Here is a 27,500-nt window from a genome sequence, read left to right on the forward strand (position 1 = left end):
TATTTATTTATATGTGTGTGTGTGTGTGTTTATATTTAGACACACACACACACACACACATATATATATATCTGTGTGTGCGTGTGTATACATATGTATATATGTATAATATACACATATACATACGTAGATATGTGTACATATGTACGTATGTGTACATATGTACATGTGTGTGTGTGTGTGTACATATGTACATATACATATATATGTATATGCATATACATATATATGTGTGTGTGTGTGTGTGTATATATAATTTTTGTGTGTGTATATGCATGTGTATATGTGTGTGTGTGTGTGTCTACATATATGTGTACATATGTATATATACATATACATATATATGTACATACACATACACACATATATGTATATGTACATACACATACACACATATATGCACACACACACACACACACACACACACATATATCAGAAAAACCATGAACAATATGCCTAATTTTGACCCTCTGCACTTTTTTATGCATCAGGCACACAAACCGAGAAGAAAACAAAGTGGGAAAATTGAGTTTGTTCGCTCTTATCTCATGATATTGACTAGCAAGGTTAAGTGACTTGCATGTACTAATGTACCGGTTTAGAATAAAACAATTAACAACAAGATATTTGCAGCCATGCATGTAAACATCATTTACAAAATCTCAATTAAACTAAAGTCTTTAAACACTATATTGATCCAACAAACCATTAAAAAAGTCCTGGTAAGGTTTTACTTGAACATGAGAACCAACTAGCTGATGCATTCTGCTCCAAACTGCCTAAATCTTCAAAACACGATGAGTGACAGCCATTATCACAACAATGCAGACAAGAAAAGGATATTATACCAAACAAGTAAAAGCCCAAAATTTAAGGTAGCAAGTCAAGCAAGTAGGGCTTCCACGGTTCAAGGCAAGGTGATGGTAGTCAATAACAGTTCCAGGTTCAGTAGTAGGACAAAAAGGGACCTCTGATTCCATTCGATAACACTGAATAAACCATCTAGTCTTTAAGGTATAGGATCTCGTATCTTCTGTTTCAACCAGTATCCACTAAAGAAATGTTGAAGTTGGTCCAGATAATGTACGTGAGCATGTCCAAGATTGTCACTCCACAGATATTTTGGTGTGAGAATAACCACTAGCACTGACTGTTAAATGTGTGCTAGAACAAAACTTATTAAGAAATGCAGACAAGAATACAAAGAACCAAAAAAATACAAAAACATGGAGAAAATTACTACTCCAAAACTGGTTAGGTGTAAGAAGTTTCTAAATGCCCAGTAATCAAATAACAACCATACAATTTGCAAGCCATACCCTCTTCACAAGCAACCTGTCTCCAGGCATCCAACTTTAGAGAGCGAGTATCGGCCTAGCAAACAGCAGAGCTGATGTCAGTATACTGAATAAACAGATATTCTAGCAGAGAATATGTACATCTAGTATGATGTGAGAGAGAGAGAGAGAGAGAGAGAGAAGAGATCTGTTTAACTACTTGACAAATGAAAAAATACAAGCAAAAGAAAGGGTGCATGTTTTTATTGACACATATGACAATACATTCCTATTGGCAGCTACTCTTGCAAAAGAAGACATGTGAATCCACAATTTCCTACATAAATTGAATAGAACTTGTAAGACACTACCAGAAAAACACAGACAAATGGTTGCCAATTAAATCTTGCATCCTCATAAATCTCAACTATATGCTTACCAGAAATTAAGATTTTAAGAAGAAAAAAGATTTTGTTTGCCTTTGCATGCACAACTGAATAAAATTCCATTGATGTATGAACTACATAACTTTTGATAATGCAAAAAGAACAATAAATACTATCTAAAACAAAAATATATCATGCCCAAGCGTCTATACAAGGACACCCTGATTACATGATATAAGAAAATGGTTTGCCCAGGGGAGCTTAACATTATGAATGATGCATGAATAGCAAGATCATTTGTATCATCTAACACCATCTCAAGTTTATATTATATAAGACAGTTGAAAGACCAGCTTTGCTGATGAATCAGATCTATAGGAAGTATGATGATTCATGTGCATAAGATGCAGATAGAATGAAGATAAGAGTATATAATGTGTCTCTTCAGAGACAACGAAGACACAGAATAGAAAATGGAATAAAAAGTGTGAGAAAGTAAGGTGTTAAAGAATTAATGCGGCAAAAGAACTTCTGCTCCATAATGCAAAAAAGCAATTTGCATGCCAGCCAATATAATCATAACATGCATCTCTCCTTCAATGTGATATTTATATTATATCAGTATCTTCTCGGTTAAATCATCAGTTATTGTGATACTCTATCAATACAACAAAAGAAAGCATCTAGAGAACATCAGTTATTGTGATACTCTATCGATACAACAAAAGAAAGCATCTAGAGCATGTATTATTTGAGAGAAGAAAAGATAAAATTATAAAATTACCACAACATTATCCCATGAGAAGATAAGACCAAACGCTTCATCTGGCTTCATAGCATGCCGTATCCTCTGGAGAAAGCACTCTTGCAATTTGTCATTCAAATAATCCTACAAAAGAAAAATCAGGAAGAAAACAATAAGTAAACACTGACCATAATCCATTTACTAATTATTGCGAAATAAATGTCAAATTAGAAGGCAAAATATGTTCATGAATAAAGGTTGGCTTTTTAGAAACCCTAGAGGGTCTTACCACATCAACCTTGAGTAGGCCGTCCATCCTAAACGTCTCGAAACCTTCTCCATATTCAGCTCCAATTGTCTGATAATAATATTTCCAGTATTCAATCAATTGAATCGGTGTATCCTATGACTTCAAACTGAAGATCTTTTTGAAAAAAAAAATCTCTCTTCTAATGTGATCATAAACTCAGCTAAAGGAAGAAGGAGAAGAAGATCGATTATTTGTAGCCAAATTCATTACACAAAGAAATATGCCCATTGCTTCTAAATCGCTTGCATGTTCTTGTTTAAAACCCACACGTCAAGAACTCAAGGGGAAAAAAAAATCTAGATCAACTCGACAAAAATAACCACAAGAATTCAAACCCACGAACAAAAACCAGATCGAATCAAACCACTCACCTCTTCGACGAAAACCTTGCTGACGGCGGTCGAGAACCCATTCCCGGAGTCTTGTTCGTCGGACCCAGACGCCCTGCTGACCACCAAACGCTTCCGCACGCTCGAAGGCTTCAATTTCTACAGAAACCCCCCGAAAAAAAAAAAATCAGAGAAAGCCTCACGCAGCGAGCAAAGCAAAGACGAAAGAATCCCAGGAGAGGTAGAGAACGAGGAACCTCGGAAAATCGAAGCTTTGGAAGGAGGTAGGAGGGCCCAAGACGAAGGGCGGGGCTCGGAGGGACCCAGGACGAGCTTCTAAAAGCGCAGTCCATCGAAAGGAGGAAGGAGAAGGGGAAGGGCAAGAGAAGCTTGTGGAAGCCTCTTATTTCGGCCTTCGGAGCTGCGAGGGGGCATCTTGTGGCCTGGAGTACTAAAGCGTCCTGAGTCTGGAATTATGGACCGGGATTTACGGAAGACTCCCACTCCTAGGAGATATTTACGGGACGCCCTCTTACGTATAGTCGGCAATGTATGCCGGCTTCATGTTAAAATAGCAGCCTCATAGCTGGGCACTAAAGAAAACCTGAAACAGTAGTACTCATATCTATCAGCATAATTATGTCATAAATTATTACTATTTTTGATTGACTATAAAGACAACTATATGATCAATTTTTACAATCTATATTCCCTTTTTCATTTAACGGGAAACACGGACATTCTATAATTTTTTAGCAAATTATTGACTCAAGAAATGATGCAAGTTTACAATCTTGTTTCAATGCTTGAATTGGTCATTTCATGTATAACCTCCAGCTAAGCATGAAGAGAAGAAAGTACAGGAGTTGGGGAGAATAGGTGATCACATTATCCCTGGCCTTGTTATGATAAAAGATTCTAATACATGGTCTCTGACAACCTTGGCTTTATTCCTTGATCAGACTTATCGCCATATTCCATGGACTAGATGTGGGAGATATATGCTAGTGACCTACCAAAGCATCCAAATGATGATATTGTAGACATCAAAAAGGATATAAATTCCATTAAACTGGAATATGCCACACAAAATGCATGTGATGAGAAATGATGCAGAGACGATATAATTCTCTCTTCTATTTAGAGATGGAGTTTCATAAAATTTTCTCCCTTCCATATTTGGAAAAGCAGATGGGTGGACGCGTCTTGCAGTGCATTTGAGGCAATTAACTCTATATAACGTAACAGATAGAATAGATTTAAGGGATTAGCTAACTCATGCTTTCTATGAAGCCAACTATCCAAGGATGGTAGAACGGACAGCACCCTCACCTACCCACAATCCCCTTCATCCCTCTGTCACCGCACCAACTTGTCTTTTATAGTTTTGACCAATATATTAGAAGAATCAAGAAAACAAAAGAGTTGTCTGGAAGCTACTTGCAGCAGTTATTGTATGGCAGAGACCGGTAACATTCAGTGGAAAGTAATGCCTAGCATCTGCTGGTTTTTCTAAAGAACTTGATGGTATCATTCACGAGGATAGTTATTGGAGTACAGTGATTTCTTTTAAATTAGAAACTTCTCTTTAATCAGATTATTTCCATACACAAGAATATTATTTGTATCTTATTTAACTATGAACAAAATGATCCGATGATTTTTCCATCTTTTTCTCTAAAAATAAAAAATAAAAAAAAATCGGAGAAGCTCGGAACCATCGCTGCCTACCTGCTAAGCCAGAAGGATTTCGAATCATCAGAACAATGGCAATGGCAACATAAATTTATTTTTTAGTTAATACATCTACAAAATTCACAAAGGTCGGATAAAGATAGTAATGGATTGAATACCTGTAAAATTTGCTCTATCCATATCCAAATCCAATTTAATCTTTTAGCTATCCAAATTCATCCCAAATCCGATTACAAAATCAACCTAACTTTCCAAACCCATCTCACAATAAGACCAATATATCCACCAGCTACCTAAAAATCCATCCAATTTTCTTGAACAAAATTTCTATAAATTAAAAATTTTGTAGCCAAAGAAAAATCCTTTCAAACAAAAATCCCTAAACCCTACAAAACATTGTGCTTCTACTACGATTCAACTCTCAAAACCCCAAGACCAACCGGCACCCCTGCAAATTGTACAAAATCCCATATACTCTCAAAAATCAAATACCTCAAAAATCTCCCTCAAATGCTTTCCTCCTCCATCTTGCCTTTAAATTTTTTTCCTGGACTTTCAAAACGAGATCGCTATTTCAGCTTATTCTTTCCATTCTTAAGAATCTCAATCAAATGGGAATCATGGAATTCCACTATTTTTTCCATCCTCAAAAGTCTTGATTGAATGGCAGACCACAACTTGGAAGTTGAAGCGGCAGCCAAAATAGAATAGAGGAGCTTTGTCACTTAAAATAAATTTACAGATTTGATGGTGTCTAGGATTTTCAAGGGTGTATATATATATATCCAGATTAGAAATTCACCTTGGATGGTAGAACGGACAGCACCCTCACGTCCAGATTAGCAAGTATGTGAGGTGAATCTCAAATTCTATAGGGTATGCGAAACAAAGTCTATTAAGATTTAAAATGGATCGATTATTCAAAAATATCCGCCGGATGCCAACCCTAGGGCCAGACCATCATCCAAATCCTATCAGTTGGTCCAGCTTTATAAGGACATGAGTCACATGACAGACCTCCAGCTTTATGCAACAACTGAAGTAACCGCGCGTTGCTTGTATTCAGAGCAAGCAATAACACACTCAAAAGCAACATAACCAACTTTGTTAACTTTGTAAATGAAGTGACCACGTCGGCCTACCACATGGCAAGAACTAACCAGAGATACCAGCCTTTAACCAATATTTTTGCGTTGAAGTAGATCAGAACTATAACCAAATTTGACCAACTAATATGAAGTCAAGCTTTCAAAACAATAGAACAAGCATCACCTAGTATGACCAACAATCGTAAAATTAAGCTTCAGAAACAACACAGTGATTCGGCAGAAAACAATGTGCAAAATTTTTTGCCTACGGATCTTTAACCATATAGATATTGTGATAGATATTGTGAACACTGACGAGGCAGGGGAACAATCTTCTTATGACAGATTAATGACTCAATTGAACAAGTACTTGACCAAGATTCACCAGCGGATTAACTTCTACCCTTCAAAAAACTAATAGCAGTGCTTTTTTGAGAAGTCGGAGACAATGAACGACTGGATTTAGAATGTAAGGAATGAAACATAATGTTTTATAGAAATAAAGCTACAAGAGAGTAATTGGCCAGAACAAATGACCAACAGGATTAGGCAGTGATCACTTTTGCTACTTCAACTCTAGGTATCAAAAAGGTTAGCTGGATGCATAACCATATTATTTGAACTAAAAAACAGTGGACAATTTCTTTCAACCGGAAGTAAAATTGTGGAGAGTAGAGTTGTGATTTTGGAGTGTTTTGTACTTTGTAAGGCAAATGCCTATGAACAAAATAAAACGACACAGACAGATACATATGGAGAGAGAGAGAGAGAGAGAGAGAGAGAGAGAGAGAGAGATGTGCATCAAGAAAGCATAGCCAATACAAGCATATCATAGGCATCCGACAAGACAAGAAGCTATGGCTGGAATTATGAAACCTGAAACACACATCATATATTGGGGACTCAACAACTAGACGTGACTAGCTTGTTCGCTTTAAAACATGGCAGGCACATGCGGTTGACATGTAGCAGGAGAAGAAAGTTTAATTGCAATCATGAAACCTGAAACACACTAAGCACATAAAAGGGACTAATTACCTAACATAACTCGTTTATTAGGCTCCAAAAGAAAGGAACCAACATATGAAACAGCACATAGCACAATATGACGGACTATCAGAAGTTACTCATGTTATTTATCATGACATTGAAGTTTTACACACACACACACACACACACACACACAAAAAAAAAAAAAAAAACTTCCTGCATACAATTAATAGGTGGTTTCTAGATGACAAAGCATTTTTACAAACAACCACATTGTTAGAGTGACACAGTACGTGATTGTTTTGGGTTGTATAGTTCTGGGAACGTGAATAAAAAGTATTCATGATATACTAAAGGAAAGGTTGTGGAAAGAAGATATGCATTTAATGCAGCTGAAGATCACTTGTCAAGGAAATGAAAATTTACAGGACCACTGATGTAGAAAGTTTGGATTGGATACTTCCCTTCCCCGAAAAAAGGGGACAAGGGTACGTGAGAGTTTCCTGCTTCAGAAAACAATAATTTCTTTCAGTCATATGTAGTCCGACTTGCTCATAATGCTTTTTGGAAAAACCTTGGAGAAGGGAAAACAGAGGCACAAAATCTTCCCCTCACATAATTGTACCTATACACAATAGCCAAATGACTTGCCTTTCAAAGTGGTAATAACAACAGTTAGCCAATATTCTGGTTTGCTTCCTAGAAAAAGAGCTGCACATCATGTGTTAAGAACAGAAAGATACTTGGTGCCTTCAATCACAATCTTCTGTCTTCAAGGAGGCCTATCATGAAAGCCAAGAGCTTGAGAAGTCCCTGTATTGAATTGAATATGAATCAAGGACCAAAAATGTAATGTCCATTTTAAGAGAACAAACAGAAATGATGCTCTCTAAGCAAATATCCAAGAGAGAGAGAGAGAGACCACTCATGACTTTCAAAACTCTCAAATGAGTCTTCATAATCAGATGAGCCTTCATAATGCTACAATTCCAATAGATGACAAAAGTTCAGATTCTGATGGAAGCGTAGATTTAAAGACCAAATAAAAGCTAACCAGATAAATAAAAAATAGAACATGAACCATTACTAAAAAAAACCGACATACCATATCAATTTTCCCAACCATAGCTGAGTCTGCCTCATCATCCACCTAAGACAAACAACAAGATCTTGATTTATAAATCACAGGAATTTGAATTTCCGATTCTTCCTCCAAGCTAATATCCATGATCAACAAAGGGTAGCTTCTAAAAATAACGGTCTCTAGATCAAGAAAAAAAGCTCATCATGATTGTACATTTATTTGACAAAAATTCGTTCCACAATATGACTTAAGAGCAATATATGACGAATAAGTGACAGAATATACCACCATCCTTTCTCCAAACAAACAGAAAAAAAAAAAACAGAGAGAGAGAGCAAGAAGAAGGTCTTTTGTCTAAGGTTGTAAGCACTGGATTGTAGTACCGTGAACAATATGTAGAAATACAATTTTTTGTGAAGGTTCAAATTTCCAAATCAAGAAGAGAAAGGCATTAAAAGAGTGGGCAAGCTGATTTCCCAAATTAACATCAAAATTCATCATTTTTTTCTTTGGAGGGCAAACATATATTAGTTGTACACACTGGAATTTAAGGGTGGCAATAAATTAAAGACTTGCATTTCCAAGAACAAAATTATTTTTTTAAATTAGAAGAGCCTCAATGCAGTGCAAACTTGAATATCTAATTTTGAACTATTACGAAAATATTGTTAGATACTTTCAGGCAAGAGAGAAAATAATATATCATAATGCCATAAGACCTAAGGCAGAAGTAGAAAAGTAGTCGGTCATAAGAAGAGAAAGAACATTGAAACAAACAACAAAGAACTTGAATAGATACCGAAACAAATCATGCCCAACCCCACAAGTATTTGTTAACTATTAATCAAAGAGGTACTTGAGCAATCACTGAATTACGGTAGATAGAAAAGATTTCCACTTTTTCTTGATTACAGTGCATGCCTGCACAACTTGTTAATGCTGAACTGTGGTTAGGTTGAGATAGAGCTCTGAATTACCTTTGACATATTTTCACTCTCTTTCAGTAAAATTTTCTGGTAAGCTATGTTCACCTTTTCAGCTTGAATGATATATTGACGCCTCTCCTGAGAAATAAAAACAAGTTTGATGCTTCAGTCCCTGAAAACAACTTGTAGAGAGGAAATTTACTTAAATAAGTCTTACATCTGGAGACATGTTTTTCCATGTATCAAATCCTATTCGATTAATTTCCAACAAAGTTTGATCCTTGCATTTCTCCCTAAAACTTTCCCTGAAAAAGCAGCACAAGCTGAAGAAGAGAACACAACCACAAAATTGTATAATCACATATCCTATTCCAATAAAGAAAAATCTACACCCTTCCAAAGAAAAGAATGACAAAACAACATGGTAACACATGAAATCAACAGGGATGTTCGATAAATTCTGCATCAATTTTGTGAAAGCGCTCAGCCAGGAGCTATGTGCATTAACAAAACCACCATTTTTCACATTTCCCAGATTGGTTTCTAAATTGATATTGTGACAGCCATTAATGCGCTGCAATAAGCATCATAAAAAAACACATCTTTTCTAATGTGGCAAAAGTCCCAATATCAGAACTTTTCTCGACAGGAATGGCGGTGTTTTCATTATTTTGTAAGGGAGAAAGAACAAACAAAATGGGATGAAATTTAGAAAATTTGATGCATAACTACACAAAATTTACTAACCAAAAGACAAATATGCATCACTCGGTTTCTGATGAAATAGGCCTCGCATCAACGACAAGTAATTGGATATTTGCTTAAAAAACACATGAACAATGAGAACTTTAAGTCTTGATGTTACAAGGGGTCTCCTATATGAATGACAGAATATAGGGTTCCTGAAAAATTTAATGGTTGAACATGAATCAATATTTCCAAACTAACAAAAACTTTTCAATGCCCTTTCATTCATCTTAAACGTTCACTTCTACTGATCGAACAGCTGCGTAATTAAACAGAACCATGCATCATGGAAATCCTCAGAGGTAATCCAAGCATCAAAATAATCCAAAACATAAGAGAGACACCATACAAAATACAGAGCAACGGTACACAAATCAGCATAAATGGCCCATAAACATCAAACTTCAATAGGAAACAAGAACCACAATAATGAGCATATCTTATTACAAGCACATAGAGAGAGAGAGAGAGAGAGAGAGAGAGAGAGAGAGAGAGGAAAAAAAGGATGGTTTACATAAAGCAGCAAAAAGGAGATCTCGGCTGGTCTTGAAAGCTTGACGGTTCCTTCTCGACTTTGCTTCTCTTTCGCCCGCCATTACCCCCGCATTCGTGCATGTCTGAAAGGGCAACCGCAACCGAAACACCACAACATTCGCTGCCAGAACCATCCATTAAGTATAATGCAAAGAGCACGGTGTAGTGACAGAGATTTGGAGCAGGGAAAGAGAATACGTAGAAGAAAGCAAGGATGAAAGCTTTTCACCATTTGAGAAAGGCGCTTCCATCCGAGGCACGGCGAAGGGCGAGGACTCGCTTTGTAGCTCTCGACCCATTCGCCATTAATGGTTTGCAGTTTGGAGCTCTCCGATTCCCCTTCTTAAGAGATTAAAAAAGAAAAAGAAATACCACTTGGAAAATTTACTAAAGACGAACAAAAAAAGTAGCGATTTAATTAAAGGCGCGCTATTAAAATTCGGCGCGCCGGTTGCAGAGGCCTTTCAATTTAAGTAAATTTCGGGCGATTTTTAAAAGTTAGCCCGAATTGGAAATCGAAAAAAGCCGCGGGTAAATTACAGTCACGGGCCAGTGGGGAGATGACTCGTGGAGCGGAATCCGTCCGCCTCTGGCTCACCGTACCGCGACCAGTCGGCGGGGCCGCCGCAGCTGGCCCTGGAAGCGGCGATGACAGGACGCATTTTCTCGGGTGGGGAGTCTCTGGTGGGATGCGATGGGATCGCACCTAAAGGCATTGGATCCACGGAAACAACCACCATGCCTTCCCCTTCTCGCTACTACTACCAGTCGTTGGGCAATGCCGCAGCCGCAGACCGCTCAACCAGTTGCCAATGAGGTTGTACGTGATCTCACCAATTTGTAGTTCGTAAAAGTTCGTTCCAATGGTCGCCAAAAGTCTATGACAAATATACTCGTTGTCTAAGTTTGGCATTCGCGTGGATTATAAATTAGCAACAATTCACCTACATTTCAAGAGAGCTAATCATATATCAAATTTTTGCTTATTCATCAACCACAATTTCCATCAGTAAGTGACCTTCTTGGATGGTGGATAAGAATTCACATAACATCAAGGTCCTGCCACTGATAAATTTTGGCACCCAATTTGTGAGATTTAGGGATCCAACGAGAGCCCAAGAGTAGCACTTCACTGTAACAGTCGTTCGTTTATCAAGTTAACAGTGCAACTCAAGTCTCGCATCATTAGGGGGGGCAGCACGCAAAGGAGAGGTCAGAATTCAATTACTGAAGCTACAACCTTGAAAGCTTTAGCATTCTTGAGTGAGGACAATCACCCAGGTAAAAAAAAAAATAGAAATCTTGAAACGTTGAGAGCTAGAATACAGGATAGAATAACCGCAACGAGACTGCACATATACACTTTGAGGGACCGTCAGTCCAAAATCACCCAGCTTAACTCTTACTGCTGTTGGTTAGACAAACCGGTTTGCTTGAGCCTTTCCTTTCTAAGCCTCTCCAATTCCTTCACCATTTGCCAATGCTCCAAGGAGAGAGCCTTTTCACCAAAGCTTGCAGACATTAGTTGGGCCATTGTCAGCAATCTGGAAAGGAAACAGAAAAACTAGACTCATTTCCTAATATACATGAAACCTTATGTAAATGTCTGCATATTATAAAATCTTAAAGAGCTGAAAAAAGGTTTATGGCAAACCTGTTGAGATCTGTGCAGCCCAAACCCCGATCTTCTCGCATGGCAGAAACCAATTCATCTTGCAACAGCTGGAAGGAGGAAAGATACTAGTATAAGTATTTCATTTTTTTTTTTTTTTGAGAAAAAATGGTCCTTACTAGTTATCAAAGACTAAACTGACAGTTTGCCTTCATTATGTAGATGTGCATGGATGAAAAAAATCAAAGATTTGTATGATTATTGATAAATTATTAAAGTATGCATTTTCAGCACATCCAAACCCTGAATTTCTGCAGTCTTGGGATTCTCTCTAACCAACACAGCAGTCCATCTGACCACAGCCAACGTTGCATGTGCTCATATGGAAATGTTTGATAGTCTTCAAGTATTTGTTTTATCTTTCCAGCAGATGTGATCAAGCTTGATAGCGAAGCAGGAGTCAAGTTGTACCTGATGCATTTCTGGTTCACTGGAGTGAGGGAGGGACTTTAAAGTGGCCAAGTACCATCTCCAAGCTTGAAGGTCCTCGGCACTTGGATTCACAGCAGTGGCAACAGCAGTAGGACGAAAAGGTAGAACCAAGTCAGCTGGCAAAATATTGGACTTTCCCTCAGACAGGATAAGTAATTGAACATCAGCAGCCATTTCCAACTTGTAGTATTCAAAGTCGTATTCAACCTGAAATGGAATTCCCAACTTAAGCGGCAAAATACACATTTCACCTTAACTGAAAACCAGCTAATGCACCCCAACCTACCCATGTTGCTTAAAAAAGAAGACCAAAAAACATCAAAGAAATTTATATGATTCAGAAGCGAAGCAGATCAAGATATCACATTAGGACAATTGGTGACAGGTTCTTTGAACTATTGTAACTTGTTTTGCTTACATTTGTAGTTAAGTTTGTCTTTTAAATGCCAAAAAAAATTACATTACATCAGTTTCAAATTTTGGTTATTCTCTTCTATCGTTCACTTCTATCCAAGTACATATTCGCCATCCAAGCAACAAACCTCAAAAAAATTTCATTGTTTTACTAGTCAAGTGTCAATTCTACAAAAGGTAAAAATACTGACATCTTAAGTTTAGCTGATATAATTAGCATTCACAAGAAACTCTCCAACCAGGATGGACATCAACACTAGCTGATGGTGAAACCAACAAGGCAGTTGCCAAGGCTAATTAATCAGGATTTGGCAGATCAAAATAATTGGGGATCTAAGGAGGCTTTATGATATGGATGCAATTGCACGAAATGAAAAAATGGCAGATTTATGAAGCAGTAGCCCTGCCTTTAAAATAATGGGAGTTGGATAATTTTGCCTCCATGTAGTATAATATTATAATTGGTAAAAGATGAAAACTAGAGTTACCATTTGCCACTCCATTAAATGCTTGAGCAACCTTGTATTCTCGACACCATTAGAATCAAGCACTCCAGCCTGCATATGAGTCTCATCAAGTGTCAAGTGGGTACCTTCTGCTAGCTGCAAGACTCCAGCCACCAACCTGAGAGCATCATTCAGCCACAATAACTTGTTTTTCATCTCAAACATGTATCAATTACTTAAAGAAAGAGCCTTTAAAAGGAATATACAAAACCATCTTGACACTACCAGAGCATCTTCCAGTGCACTAGAAGGCAGGTATAGGGAACAAGACTCCCCAGAACAACTGTTTAGAGCTCAGCTACATACTAATCAAGAATGATAGCAAAGAAGGTTCTTTTCCATTCAAAGCCTTAGGAACTCTCAAGCTTAAATTCAACCAGAACTCTACACATGATGCACGTGAGAGTTTAATTGGGGGAACCAAAAATTTCAAAGCATGGAAATAACAAAATCTAGAGATTCTAGACTTGGGGTGTCTCCCACCTCATAGGGGAAAGAAGAATGTAAGAGAAAAAAACAACACAGGCGAACTCATGCAGGAGAGTGAAGGGGTAGTTTGTAAGGGAAAGAAGTTTCAACGCCTAAGAAGATGCGATATAAAAAGAAAAGAAGGGGAAAAATAGTTTGCAGGCAGCTGGGGCCCATGGGGGAATCCCTAGCCCAAGAGAAATATAGACTAGAGACACGGAAGCGTGTTCCAAGCGTTTCAGGCTTTGGAATTGAGCCTCTCATGGCCCAACTCCAAGAACTTCCATTACAATATGATATAGATATGAGCATATGCTACTCTGAATAAAGTGTCAAAACGTATTTTTCCTGAAAAGAGATGATCTCCTACCTTCCTGTCTGATTATTTTTTCTGGGTTTAAGTGTTGCAGTGTTGAGGTACTCCACTGTGAGAGGAATAGCATGTGTGAAAGGCAAAAGCATTTGTATTGCAGCAGTGAGTTGATTCCCAAAAATTGATGCACTTTCTCTAGTAAAACTTGTTAGGTTAAGTGACAGCTTGCCCACTGTGACCACATCAACTCGAGCACGAAGCTGCTCAACAGAAAAACAAAAAAAAAAAAAGGTGACAAGTAGAAGCAAGTCAAAGAAAGTATTGACTCAGTTACTCAGATAATACTCCACATGAAAATTAAGTGGCGCAAAGTCTCATACTACAATATAGTCATGACTATCATGCAATCAACCAACCAAATAAATCAGTCTCAGTTGCATAACCATCCTTTTGTGGATGATTTAATATAAAATTCAAGAAAGTGAAAGAGGAAAGAGAGAGGATGACGTACTCTTGAAAGAAGATGCAACAAAACACATTGTGCTGCTAATCCATCATTGCCTAAAACCATAGAAAGATGCCCGAGCAATGATTCCCGAATCCCTTTCACAATACCAGGTAAAGGCTGCAACCAAAGGTTCAAAATCCACGCATTGGAATGTAACTAAAAATACAAAGTTGAATTTGCCGGATATAAAATGTAAAAGCATGCTTCTAAAATCCGGGAGTAAAGACATCATATGGAGAGAATAATATTACACAACTACTATAGGATAACATAAGAGGTGCAAAAATAAGTTATAATTACCTCAATGACATGATAATTGGAAAGAAAATCTTGGACAGCCAGCTTTCGACATACCAAACAATGAATGCGTGGTACCTAAATAAAGGGCATCAGCCAAAAATTGTTATATTGTCAAAAATAAAAACAAATAATAGAAATTACATAAAATTATGTGTACAAGCATACAGAAGAGCATACATACATATACGTGCATGAATATGATGAATCTTTCTTCTTTAGGATACCTTGAAGAACAGTTGTCTCAGTACAATATTCAAAATGCAAATTCATGATTGCAAATGAATGAAAGCATCGTAGCTAGCTGGAAGATTTTATCATTTTTGGAAACAGAATATTGATAAAACCACCATATAAAGATTGTGGTATAGATAAGCAATTAGACAAGCACAATCACCCAGTCTGCTATGCATCACAACACTTCAATCGATAATCCTATAGATATGGTGGCGCTTAAATGGGCATTGTTTATCAATGCCAAGATTCATAGTCTCAGTCGAACTGTGTTACAAAAAATCATACCTGAGTTTCAATACAATTTCCTAAAATAAGAGCCATCCATGGACAGGTTAACCAAAGCCTCATAGTAGCAGATCTGACATTCATCAATTATACTGGCATCCCAAATTCCAATTCTATAAATCATCCTTTTTTATTTCGCGAGCACACAAGATTAGCGAGTCAATTATGTGGTTCAAATGATAGGCCTGCCTATATATTTCATATAATCAGATAATTCAGACGGCCAATCTAGAAAGCTCAAATTTATGCTACAACTCAATCAACCCAATGCCCAGTTCTAGTTAAAGTTGAAACAAATGTTCCAAATCTAAATTCTTAAAGATTGATAATAGATCCTTTTTAAGTCACTGGTGATTATGCTAATGACAGCACATGCTCAGATGAATACATTTTTTTTTTTTACTTACAAGTTTGTTAAATTGACCAGCTAAAAACCAAAAACATGACAAAGTTTCATCTCATTTGCAGGGCAAAATTAGAAGCAGCATGAATCATGGCTCTCATAATTTATGCTGACTGGTGAAAATCAGTGAAAACTGGTACAAAACACCAGGATGTTAATAAGTCCATGGCCTAGATATATTATGTTCCAGATGTTAGGCAACCAAGCAATTATAAGCTGAAAATAATGGACCAACCTTACTGGGAGGTAGATGGACCATCACATCTTCCATGAGGTCATCCATTAGATCATCAGAATCATCTTTATGAATAACAAGGTCAGGATCAAATGTGTAGATGCCGATAAACTCAAGGACGTCATTCAATTTTATATGACTCTCTGGCATATCATAGACCTGAAAAAATGCAATGGTCATTAGAAATAATACTGAGATATTCATGGCTTAAAACACTAGAATGCAGAGGTGTGAATAGCACCAAGCGTAACTCAAGACTAATCTGTAAATGAAGAAAATAACACCAAAACAGATACCATTGCCAAATGAATAAAACAAACTAGGATAAGCAACTTCAGAAATTTTACCTTCACTAAACATGAAAGGGAACTTGTATCAAAGTGGACAACATTACTTTGCTGCAACACACAAACATGATTTACCAATTCTTCTGAAGAATGGGATGGATGGCACACATACTCATCTTCCTTCTGTAGAAGAACAAATGTGGAAAAGCTTAGCATCTACTAGCCATAATTTTAAAATCATAATTAAAGTCCATAAAACCTTTCAAATGTTATGCTAAACTCATCAACCTGTCAATGCAATGACATTGTAGCTACACAGAAACATATTCAACTGCATTAACCTTTCACATTGCCACACATCTTTAGCTTTAACCATGAGTTCATAAAAATAGAAGCAGGCTTTCGTAGCTCAGCAAGCCATATGAAGTTAAATTTCATTTGATTTTTGATAAAATCTTGTTAGCCCGGAGGTAGCCAAGTTTCCTTGAATTTTGCCAAATGCTCACTGACATGCTGGCAACACATTCAGTTCCAATTTTTCAACCAAATATGGATTTTCTGACCATAAAGGATCCATTTTCCATATTTCAAGAAAGTTTAGAACTTCTTGCAAATTCATGAGGTAAAAATCAGATCAGCAAAATGACATCTTGCAGTTACCTGCTTTTTACTGGATGATGGTGAGGTCTGGTCCCCATGATCTGAACACTGTCGAAAAAACATCCTTAATCAGATGAACTGGTACCTAAAATACATCAATGGCACACTAGAAAGAATGGGTACGCACATTTAAATCCACGCCATCAGCATCTTCCTCCCTCCTACGTTTTTCACCATGTTGGGATGTACAGCAGCCTAACATATCTCTAACTGTTGGAGAGGGGGACAACTCCACCGTCCATGAATTCTGTCCTGGAATCTGGAAATAATGCACAAAGAAACAACAACATAAACAACGAGGGTACTAAAGATCTATGTAGGTCAGTTTACTTAAGAAGAAGCATAAGCATCTCCTGACACATTTATATCTGAAGAAACTCAGAATCATGTAAGCATATCCATCACAAAACATAAGTTTCTCCTCATTTCTCTAATTCAACAGACAAATAGACCACAAATCCATAGAATTAGATAGAGGATCACCAATATATGGGAACAGTCCAGCATTATAACAACATTTCTAAGCATATCAAACACAAAACCCAAATTTCACCGTACTTCTCTAACTTAGCAGACGTAAAATACGAAACCAAAGAACTTGATATAAAATAATCTATTTACAGGAACAATTCGGTATAATAACTGCATCTATAAATGGTTATGACAACATACGGGGACACAGTGGAAAAGATGGCGCTCCCAGAGCTGCGTTTCATAGTCAGGCGGCATTGGAAACAAAGCCGAGTCCGTGAACTTGTTTGCCCTCCATATAGACCCATCCTTCACAAATTTGGGTATTCATTTAGAACCAATGTGGTTAGTGAGAGCTCGCACAAAACCAACAGCCAGATATCAAGTTGCAAAAGTAAACACGGGGCCGAGAAGAAAGCAATACCTTGTAAGCACCAATATAAAACTCATTGCCAAGCATATCTTGCACCATTCCCCTGAAGCGCACCAGGGTATTGGGCTGAATCCATCGAATAGTTGATGCATCAAGAATTGGCACCTAGTAATTTGAGAAAGGCTGAGTCAGAAAAACTCAAAAAAAGAATCATCTTTTTAATCAAAAACAACCTATTCATAACTAACTCCAGGAATTCCATTCTAATCATGTTGAGACAAGCTAGGGTTGATCAAAAGATTATTTTTTCTGTCCAACACTCGGATCGAGATATATAGGGCTTGATTTGGTCAGTTAATATGAAATGGGGGAAACGGTAAGATTGAATCTTAAACCTTGCGATCAAAAAGAAGACGTTAGGGTCCCTGAAAAGGCAGTTTTTAAGCAAGAGTTCCAACGCATCGACGATCGGATGCCAAAAATTAGGGTTTTTGCCTGTCTTGCTATCTATTTTTACGATTTGAAGGTGGCCGTAGATAAAAATGGGAACAAAAACTAGAGCTCGGATTAGGGTTTGGTTTTCCAATTGTACCTGGGAGAGGCCGCCCTGTTCGAAGAGGAAGTCGCGGAAGAGGTCCACCGCCCCCCAGTCCTTGCCTCTGAAGGCCGCCGGGGGATCGACGTCGGGCCGCGCCGCCGCCACCGCCTTCTCGAACGATAGCCGCACGGCTCCCAGAGGATTGGCCAGGAAATCGTACGGTAGCCCAACCATCTCTCGATCGCTCGCACCGTTCTCCGAGGCCGTGCTTGAGGTTTTCGGCGGGGGCATCTGAGCGAATGAGTTAATATGCGCGGTTTCCCGCCATCCCTTCCCGCCAAAATTGAGGGCACGTGGCTGGCAGCAGGATGGACGGCAATGGTGCAAACGGATCGGGTCCCGCGATCGGGGTTGGGTTAGGTGCGCGTCACACTAAACAGCATACTCCGTATTGTACGGGCTTAGATACTTTCAAATCGATGAGCCTCCTGAATCACATAAAATTTTATTTTTTTATAAATTATATCTTTAAATTTTAAAATATACCTAATTTTTTTAAATAATTCTTAAACTATAAAAATTAGAAATCCAATCTTTAAATTTTTTAAATCATTTTAATATTATCTTTCACCTATTTTCGATATTTTTTTCACATCAAAAATTCTATATGACAATCATCGATGATTACGTCTAAAACTGTCAAGACGGATCGACTCGTCTCGACCCATCCTGACCTACTCCGATCTACCTCTAAACGGATCGCAACGGACTGATCCATTTAACTGACAGGTTAGAAAAATTCCAACCTGACTCGAACTGCTATAGGCCACGAATTAAACGGACCAACCCACCAACATTCAAAAAAAAAACTGTAAACAGTAATATAAACTGAATTTTATATTTAATTTAAGCTCAAATCAACCTATTAAAATCTCATATCTCAATTCTTAGAGTCATAAAATAAAATTATTAAATTTAAACTAAATACTTAATACAACACAAACTTAAAAAATTTCAAATTTTAATTTTCAAACTAATTTAGAGACAAATTAAAGTCCCAAACAATTATTCTCCATATCATTATTCTGGTCTCCATCATTCAATTCTTTATTTTCTTCCTCCTCTTTATCAATTATCTCTTCAACAACCTCAGGACCCTCTTTTAAAATATATATATATATATATATATACATATATATATATATATATGTAATATATATGTATATATGTATGTATATATATATATATATGTATATATATATATATATCTATATATATGTATATGTATAAATAAAAAGAGACGGATCAGTCCGCCCCGACCCGCCCCAATCCATCCCAATCCACTGATCCAAATGGGGCGGGTCATTTGATCTACTTTTAAACGGATTGCTAAAATATAAACCCAACCCACCCCATTTACATGATGGGGCGGGCCAACCCGACGGGCCCAATCTAAATTGACAGCTCTAATTACATGGCTCTATTCATTTAAACAAGTGGCATCGATGCTGATCTGAAATAAAAAAATAAAAAAATCTATGATAAATATTTTTAAAATAAAAAATAAAAAATCCATGGCACCCACCTTCCCTCCCGCGATCGTGCTGCTGTCCTTCTCCGCTGTAGATCCCCGACCACCTGCCACCCCGTACTCATGCCGCCTGATGCCCCCCCGCCACCCCTCTCCGGCACAGCCCCTCAGCCTCCGCCCCCACCATCAGCGCCCCTTTCCGCCATAGCCCCCAATCCCCACAACCCCCTCTCCAATCGACGCTCATGCTCCATCCCTTCCCCACGTGCTCCTGCCGCATCCCCACCCCCCTTCCATCTCTTCTCCGTCAAAGAATCAAGACCTGATCGGTGGCGATCATTGAATTTTTTGCAGAAGCTTTTTGCCACGCCCGCCTTGATTTCTCGCCGTAGCCATCACTGGAGCTCGAGGTAAGCTCCGAATTCTCTTCCTCCCCTTCTCTTGCCAATGTGCATGGCCGCGGACTGCCAACTTCACCGAAAAATCGAGGTCAGAGTCTCCCCTATTCTTTTTTTGCACTCAGCCCTTTTCTTTTGGCTTTTTCCGACGCCGATGCGGGACTAGGTTGGTACGGGAGGCAGAGGGGCTCAGGAGATGGAGGACGATGGCGTCGGTGCTGGGGAGGTGGCAGAGGAGGCTAGAGCGGAGAAGGAGATCGAGGTCGTGGAGGTCGAGCGAGAGGATGGAGGCGGCATGTCGAGGTCACTCTAAAGGTGGAGCTTGCTGGCGAAGAGAGAGGGGTCAAGGCAGCTGGCAAAGAGAGAGTGAAGCGAGCGGAGAGTGGATAATAGGGTAGGAGGAGATCGACAAAGAGGGAGTTGGCCAACCCATGAGGGGAGCTGGCGGTGTCGGTGAGGAAGGATTGGAGGAGAGAGAGCTTGGAGTGGAGAAGCCACCACCAGTCGATGAAGAACTTGATGGAGAGGGCGGTGATGAGGAGGATAAGGAGGATAAGGAGGGGGTGCTAAAGAATGAGGTCAGGATCTCGACAGGGGTGGTGGGAGGGATGAAGGACACCGCTACCATAGGCATGTCCTCCCTCTGCCGGCCATGCCGCCTCCTTCGCCTTGAGGCCCAAGCACGGAGGAGAGGAAGAGAAGAGGTCTGTCGTCATCCGACGGTCCTGTAAATCGACAGCTCCACACTACGCATAGAGATTCCAGTTGTCGTTGTCCATCGCCACCGCGGAGAACAAATCTAAAAAAAAAAATAGTGCCACACAAGCATTGGTTTAGCGAGAAACAACTTAATCGATGAGAGAAAGTCATCGAAAATCGGTTGAAGGGCAACATTAAAATGATTCGAAAATATCAGAAACCAAAAGCTACGGTTTAATAGTTTAAGGACTATTTAGAAACATACGATATAGTTTAAGAACTACAAATATAATTTTTTTTTATAGAAAAATTTTATTAATTTTGAACTAATATTTCTACGGCACAGCACAAGATATTCAGGGCGATCAGTAGGTGCTTCTAATCTGCTCTTTGCTCATGCAGTGAGTTGAGATTGAACATGCCTTCACCGGGATTAAGAAGGTTAGAAATACTTGAGAGGGGAGAGGAGCCACTCCCATTTGGCCTCATACAACTCAAAAAAAGTAGTAAATTGAAGACATTTAGGAGGAGATAAAGTGTACGTCTAATTCCATTTCCAGCAATTTTTGGTTGAAGGATTTCTAGTCTATGGACCACCGAACAGGAGATTGCCCTCCGTTAAATATCCTCAGCTCCTCAAATCCTAATAAAGATAGGATTCAATCCTTAGATGACCTGGTTTGATTGCCAATGACTTTATAAGCATGACAAACTGGCACATATATTTGGCTGACACATTGAATTCTTAGATACTGTTTGATATATCATCGGTGATGTAATCATTAGAGTGATGGGGTCATTGGGATAATACGAACACTGAATTAATGTGCAAATATTAAGATGATATGTAATCATAATGTTTGATATATTACTGAAATATTACTGAAAATAAAACTTCACTGTATTTGGTATATCATCAAATAGTGATAGTGATAATGTATAAAATACCATAAATAGCCCTATACATTAGTACATAATAATTACTCTACAATTTGATTAAACATTCTTCATTTATTACTTCTCCCAAAAACATATAGCAATAGTAATAATAATGATATTTATTTATTTATTATTATTATAGATATTTATTTTGATTAATTTATTAAAATAATATTATGATAATATTATATATAATCAGATTTGACTAGGCTCAGTCAATTTTAACCATCAAAATCAGGGCTGCCTATTAGAAATGATTTAGCCGATCAAAATAAATTGAGAAAAAGAAAAACACGAAGGATTTAACATGATCTATCCATGTCAATTAACTATATCTATCTATAAAAATAAAATAGATATCTAATAAATAAATAAAAAGTATCCATAGTATTTAACTAAATCTGTCAATAAAAATGAAAAACATATCTAGTAGATAGGCATCTATAAAAAAAAAAATAAAGAGAATTTTTATTTTCTTCTCAATTTACTGACTAGGAATATTTTTGTTCCAAAATAATTTCAGCACATCATTAGTACTCGATAGGCCTGCAAATGGGTCGGATCGGACCAAATCCTGATTGATCCCGATCCGATCCAATTTTTTGATCGAGTCTTGATATTGGACCCATACCCATCTCGATAAAAAATTGAGTCGAATCGGGTCTGTCTGTCCATGGTCGAATTTATTGACCCATTGGATCATTTGGATCGGGTCGGATCCATATATAACCCGGCCTCAATCCATGAAATACTGATCCAGTTCGAATTGGGTTAGATCATAGGTTTAATTTATTTGAAACCTACCATTAGTGAATAGTAGAGCTGGATGACAACTAAGAAATGGCTCTTTTCTTTTGTTTCTCCAATGCTCCAACTGTAGCTTCTAATAATTAATTGTATTAGATAGCAAAGAAAAATAAGTGGTTTTTGAGAAGAGTCATGATTACAAAAATCCATACAAAAGAAAAAAAGTAAAAAAAATTAAATTTTATATAATGATATAATTGTTCCAATCTAAAACATCATACAAGGATAATATTTGTATATGATTAAAAATGAGACTGCATATACTGTGGATGATAAAATATCTGTGCACATTAGAGCATGCTTTGAAATTTCTTAAAATCAACAAAATAAAATTAGAATTCAAGAAGTCCTTTTGCTTTTGTACCTCATGGCATAGTAAACAAAAACTTAAAGGTTTAGAAAACTGAGCCCAGCAAAAAATCAGAAGAAGTAATCGAGATGTCCTTTATTTAAGTTATCAGGAATTCATCTAGTTTTTTCTCTTCGGGTTGTTATAGATATTACAACAATCAGAATAAAAGAATTAAAAGGTTTAAAAAAATTTTAGTTTTGAAGATTTTTAGTTTGGGAATCAGATGGAAAAGACCGAAGGGTTTGAAAAATTTTGACCCAAGCCCAAACTCCTATTTGAGTGAGTCACTCTAATTGAGTTTGGATCATATTTGGGTTTGGATCAGGATGGGTCGGATCGGATTATGTATCTTAAGATCCAAATTAATGTAAAAATCTCCACGGATCGGATCGGGTCAAATCGGATCCAAATTTAAAAAATTCAGATCCGACCCGAAAAAGAGAACATGTCTAATTATTGAACCCGACCCGGCTCCATGGATCTTTTAAATGAGTTCGGGTCGGATCAACCGGATCGGGTCGGATCGAATTACGGATCAATCCGACCCATTTACAGCCTTAATACTCGATGATGTACTATCACCTAGGGTATATATGGTGATAGCATCACTGCATTATGCGGTGATACTATCACCGAATTTATCACTGGATCCTTTATTATTGGATGGAATTTTGTAATACCAAACAAGATGATCACATCATCTAACTCATATCATTAGAATGATGTGAAATATCATTCCCTACCAAACAGCACTTTAAGATTTGCTGGAATGTTGATAAAGCCCTTAGCAATTAATCCAGAAAAATAAAAAATAGTTTGAGAGATAGAAAAGATCAGCTCAAGTATCGTAATATAGAGATCCTGCCAGCTCCAAACTATTGTTATTGCAAAAGCTAGTTCAAAGCTAGACCCAAAATGACAACAGGTAGGCACTGTGGCCCACTTGTTTCTCCAGGGCAACATGTTTCTGTGGTTGGCTACTTACTCTTGAAAGGTAATCCTGGACTAGCCAATATATGTCCCTCCAAATATCAATTTTAGAGTTCAGGACAAGGCATGTTCATCTAGAAGTAAGGAAAAGTCTTTTTCTTAGAATCCCAATTTGCACCTTCAAACATCCCGAGATAAAAATTTGCTTATTACATTCCTTCACTGCTCTTTTTTTGGATTCTTCGTCAATTCCTGTTCCTCATCTGGTGATCCATAGTCTATTTCAAAACCGTTCCTATTCTAGCTTACAAGCAAAATGAGAATGTTTCCCGTTCAGATAAAGATTTGAGAAAACCATGAATTATTAGATAGCTATCCGCATCTATGTTTGAGATTTTAAGATTGTGGTCATAATGTATAGGTTGCTATCATGTCTAACATCAATAATAACTAAAAAAAAAAAAGTGCAACAGCAATTGCAATCAAAGTGTTCCAATTGGTTGCTAGAACAATTTGAGTCGTGACACCGGTAGCATACGGCACTAGCACGCAGCTTGGTGCATGGCTCTTGCACCTGCCAGTCTGCCCCTCCGCGAAACATGCATACCCTGAATTTTTCTAATCGTATTCTTTTCTCTTTTTCTAGTAGAAAACAATTCCCATCCATCCGTGCAAGATTAGTCCTGTGACCGACCATCTATCGTCAACACTGTACAAGATACATGGCACCAAGACATATCTATATACCGAGACTGCAATGTGCAAGTAAAAAGTGCACCCATGCTAAGGCTATGCGCCCAACACTTACCGTGTACAATCTAATACCAACCATAACGTAAAAAATTAATGCAAGACTAGTTGATATTCTTCTTTCACTATTTAGCCATCAAAGCAAAAACACTATAAAATCAGTATAGCATATACAAATATTTTTAATCTCGTCCCACCTTTCTCCCTTCATCACAACTCCACTCAAGCTACACCACCAACCAGCAACACACATGGAAAGCAGCAATGCTACGTTCAACAACGGCAGCACACATGCATGCCAATTGCCAAGGATCCTCATAAGCAATTGAGAAAATCCAGCGTATCCCCTCTTCACTTTCTCCAGCGTCAATAATATCGCAATATCAAGAAAAATTGCAGGAAATTAGTCAGCCATGCAGTAGCTTGTGCAGTTTTTGTTACTCGTAACGGGCCGTCAGCCCGTCACGGCATGTAGAGCCGGTTGCCACACTTGCATCGCCAAGCCTCCGGGTAGTACTCCGTCGTCACAGGCGTGCCCGGCGGGACCGGCACGTGTACCGGCCGGCACGGGGTACACTTACCGCATTTGGACGCGCACCGCGGAGGATACGACCCCGGTCCGCCCAGATTCCTCCGCGGCCCCGCCGCCGCCGCTTCCGCGTCGCGCCTCCTCCACTCCCCCTGCGGGATACGGTCACCGTCTCGCGCATGTTAGTACGGAGCGCACCGCATGCGCTAACTTGTGTCACGAAACGGGTCCCGCATTGATTCGGATGGGTCCGAGGGAATATTCGTAATCCAGTTACGGTAAAAGCGCATCTTAGCATCGACCAGTACCCGCGGACGGGCCATGGTCAAACAGACGAGCATGCTAGCAAAGAAGCGTGTATGTTTCTACATTGCGCCGCCGGGCAGGGAACACTCTGGTCGCCGGCGTCGCACTGTAGCAGGGCTTCCTCATACTTCAATATTTTAAGGTCACTAATGATATAACTTTACAATTATAACTCTGATGAAGAGTTCAAAAAAGAAAAGAAATTGGTGATACTTATGTTTATTCATACAGAAAAGTGGAGGAAGAATACCTGCTTAAATGAATCTATTCTCGTGTTTCTAATTTCTGCAAATAAAAAAAAGGGTAACACATGATCAGAAAAAATTGATAGCTGTGAAGTAAAAGATTAGCTTCCCAGTCACATGGCATAGAGGTCAATAGATATCACTGATATTTTGGAGAGAGAGCCGGTACCAGACAAGGCTAATTTAGGGAAGTGAAAGAAAACGAGCACCTCTAGTCATGGTGGTGTAAAACTACTGCATTGAGCTAAAAACTGAAAAGAGATTTTTTTTTTTTTTTTTTGTGTGTGTGTTTGTTTATGTGTGTGTGTGTGTGTGTGTGTGTGATGGTAAAGATAGCTCTTCGCGACTCCGTCGGAGATATGGAATCGGCAATCAACCACAAGAAGAATATCACAATGGAACACCAAAAGATAGAACAATATGAAGTAAAACCAGAGTATTTCTACCACATAGGCTGCAAAATTTAGCAGGAATTAGGATAACAAATCCTCAAGCTCCAAGACAAACGGGTTTGTGACAAAAATCAAATCTTGCTTACCTACAGAAGCCCTCACACTGCTGGTTCCTGAGAGCAGAGCACAAACAGAGAAGAAACAGAGGCAAACACAGAGTAAAAGAGCCACTTTGGAGACTGATCCTCCTCTCACCCTTCCTCTCCTTAGATCCATCCACGTCGCGGAAGCCAGACTCGAGATATAATTGGAGAACACAAAAAGAATTCCGGATCTCAAAACATCCCCTCACAAACTCGAGTACTTTGTCTGATTTGATAACATTTCTTTGTTTTTTTGAACCCTTATCTCTCACCGTCAGAGCCTATGCGTGTGTTTCTGAGAACCAGAAAGAAAAATCCTTCGTTCCACACCCTCATTTAAAGCTCTTCGTGCTAGCTCTCTTTTGGAGGCTCAAATGACGTATATAGCCTCCAAGCTTGCCATAACTAGAGGGAATGTGCATCTAGACAAGGCCTAGCTTGCATGGATTTGGTCTGGTGTGGTGTGGCCAACCAAGGATAAACTGGGAGGGTGAGGAGAGGGAAGTCTTAAACTTGTAGTTTGAGCTACAATTATTGGTATCGTTTAAACAATCAATCAGTGCAGAAGGAACTGGATTTGGTTATACCATCTGTTATGTCCAGGACCACCAATGAAGACATAGGACTCGGAAGGCAATGGGTAACATGTTCCATGACTCCCATTTCCACCTCCAAGACCCTGTTTGGATACTAGAAATATACAATCAAAAGTAGCATGTTAAAGCTAGTTGATCAACACTCTGAGAAGTGTTTTAATCTAGTCAAATATATTTCACAGGTATACCTAACAAAAAACCCTCTCTACTTTTTTCACTTTCTTACATCCCGCTTGCCCTTAAACATCAATGAAATAAACGGTACTATTAACTCATGGATAATGAATGAAAGATGCTTACATGGAGTCAAAAGTATCTACCACCAAGTTAGTTTTTCTTTTTTTTTTTTTTTTTGCTGTGTGTGTAAGAACCACCAAGTTAGTTATTTAGCGTCGGAACAGGGCCTAGGTGCACTAGAGATAAAGTTAGTTAGCTAGTTAGTTAGTTAGCATACTTATGTCACCTGGAGGAAAATTACTTGACTCAACTTTAATAGACGCCAGTCAATTCATAAATCAGAGTCCAGCCTCGCCGAGGAATCCGATTCTGAAACCTGCAAACGTTTTCAACAGAGCGAATCTTACGTTTTACCACGGACCAGCCTCCCGTTGGTCTTTCCCAGATCCACCCACAACAATAATATATATATATATATATATATATATATATATAT

The 27,500-nt window shown here is 38.3% G+C and overlaps 4 protein-coding genes across 6 annotated transcripts in view; all 4 read right to left on the reverse strand.

Moving 5' to 3' along the window:
- LOC105044799 (5-amino-6-(5-phospho-D-ribitylamino)uracil phosphatase, chloroplastic) overlaps positions 1-3,516 on the reverse strand; it is a 21,522-nt gene extending 18,006 nt beyond the window's left edge. Inside the window, exons 1-5 of the mRNA XM_010922814.3 lie at positions 3,305-3,516; positions 3,090-3,206; positions 2,698-2,766; positions 2,448-2,552; positions 1,320-1,374 (exon numbers count right to left, since the gene is read on the reverse strand). Coding sequence (XP_010921116.1) covers positions 1,320-1,374; positions 2,448-2,552; positions 2,698-2,766; positions 3,090-3,206; positions 3,305-3,400 — 442 coding nt within the window. The 5' untranslated portion in view covers positions 3,401-3,516. The remainder of the gene's footprint in view (positions 1-1,319; positions 1,375-2,447; positions 2,553-2,697; positions 2,767-3,089; positions 3,207-3,304) is intronic.
- A 3,493-nt stretch (positions 3,517-7,009) lies between these two features.
- Positions 7,010-10,902, reverse strand: LOC105044800 (high mobility group B protein 2). 3 transcript variants are annotated; one of them, XM_073256945.1, is made up of 8 exons: positions 10,341-10,902; positions 10,092-10,232; positions 9,048-9,153; positions 8,882-8,968; positions 7,926-7,970; positions 7,743-7,801; positions 7,564-7,633; positions 7,010-7,445 (listed from the first exon to the last, which is right to left on the reverse strand). In XM_073256945.1, exons 1-7 carry the CDS (start codon positions 10,415-10,417, stop codon positions 7,606-7,608), a joined length of 543 nt encoding a protein of 180 aa, XP_073113046.1. In that variant the 5' UTR covers positions 10,418-10,902; the 3' UTR covers positions 7,010-7,445; positions 7,564-7,605. The 3 variants fall into 3 exon arrangements, with proteins under 3 accessions (XP_073113046.1, XP_019706213.1, XP_010921117.1); XM_019850654.3 differs by having other exon boundaries at positions 7,018-7,633; XM_010922815.4 differs by having other exon boundaries at positions 7,022-7,633; positions 9,048-9,135; positions 10,341-10,898.
- A 404-nt stretch (positions 10,903-11,306) lies between these two features.
- LOC105044801 (mini-chromosome maintenance complex-binding protein) lies at positions 11,307-18,478 on the reverse strand. The gene is made up of 14 exons (XM_010922817.4): positions 18,265-18,478; positions 17,724-17,837; positions 17,501-17,608; positions 16,956-17,087; positions 16,829-16,876; positions 16,229-16,351; positions 15,882-16,040; positions 14,725-14,799; positions 14,428-14,541; positions 13,974-14,176; positions 13,118-13,253; positions 12,195-12,422; positions 11,766-11,833; positions 11,307-11,655 (listed from the first exon to the last, which is right to left on the reverse strand). Exons 1-14 carry the CDS (start codon positions 18,442-18,444, stop codon positions 11,514-11,516), a joined length of 1,830 nt encoding a protein of 609 aa, XP_010921119.1. The 5' UTR covers positions 18,445-18,478; the 3' UTR covers positions 11,307-11,513.
- Positions 18,479-24,709: 6,231 nt separating this feature from the next.
- LOC105045086 (EPIDERMAL PATTERNING FACTOR-like protein 6) lies at positions 24,710-26,543 on the reverse strand. The gene is made up of 3 exons (XM_073256946.1): positions 26,235-26,543; positions 25,702-25,736; positions 24,710-25,297 (listed from the first exon to the last, which is right to left on the reverse strand). Exons 1-3 carry the CDS (start codon positions 26,362-26,364, stop codon positions 25,079-25,081), a joined length of 384 nt encoding a protein of 127 aa, XP_073113047.1. The 5' UTR covers positions 26,365-26,543; the 3' UTR covers positions 24,710-25,078.
- Positions 26,544-27,500: the final 957 nt, after the last annotated feature.

This window comes from Elaeis guineensis, chromosome 5 (assembly GCF_000442705.2).
Source record: "Elaeis guineensis isolate ETL-2024a chromosome 5, EG11, whole genome shotgun sequence".
Classification (NCBI taxonomy): Eukaryota; Viridiplantae; Streptophyta; class Magnoliopsida; order Arecales; family Arecaceae; genus Elaeis; species Elaeis guineensis.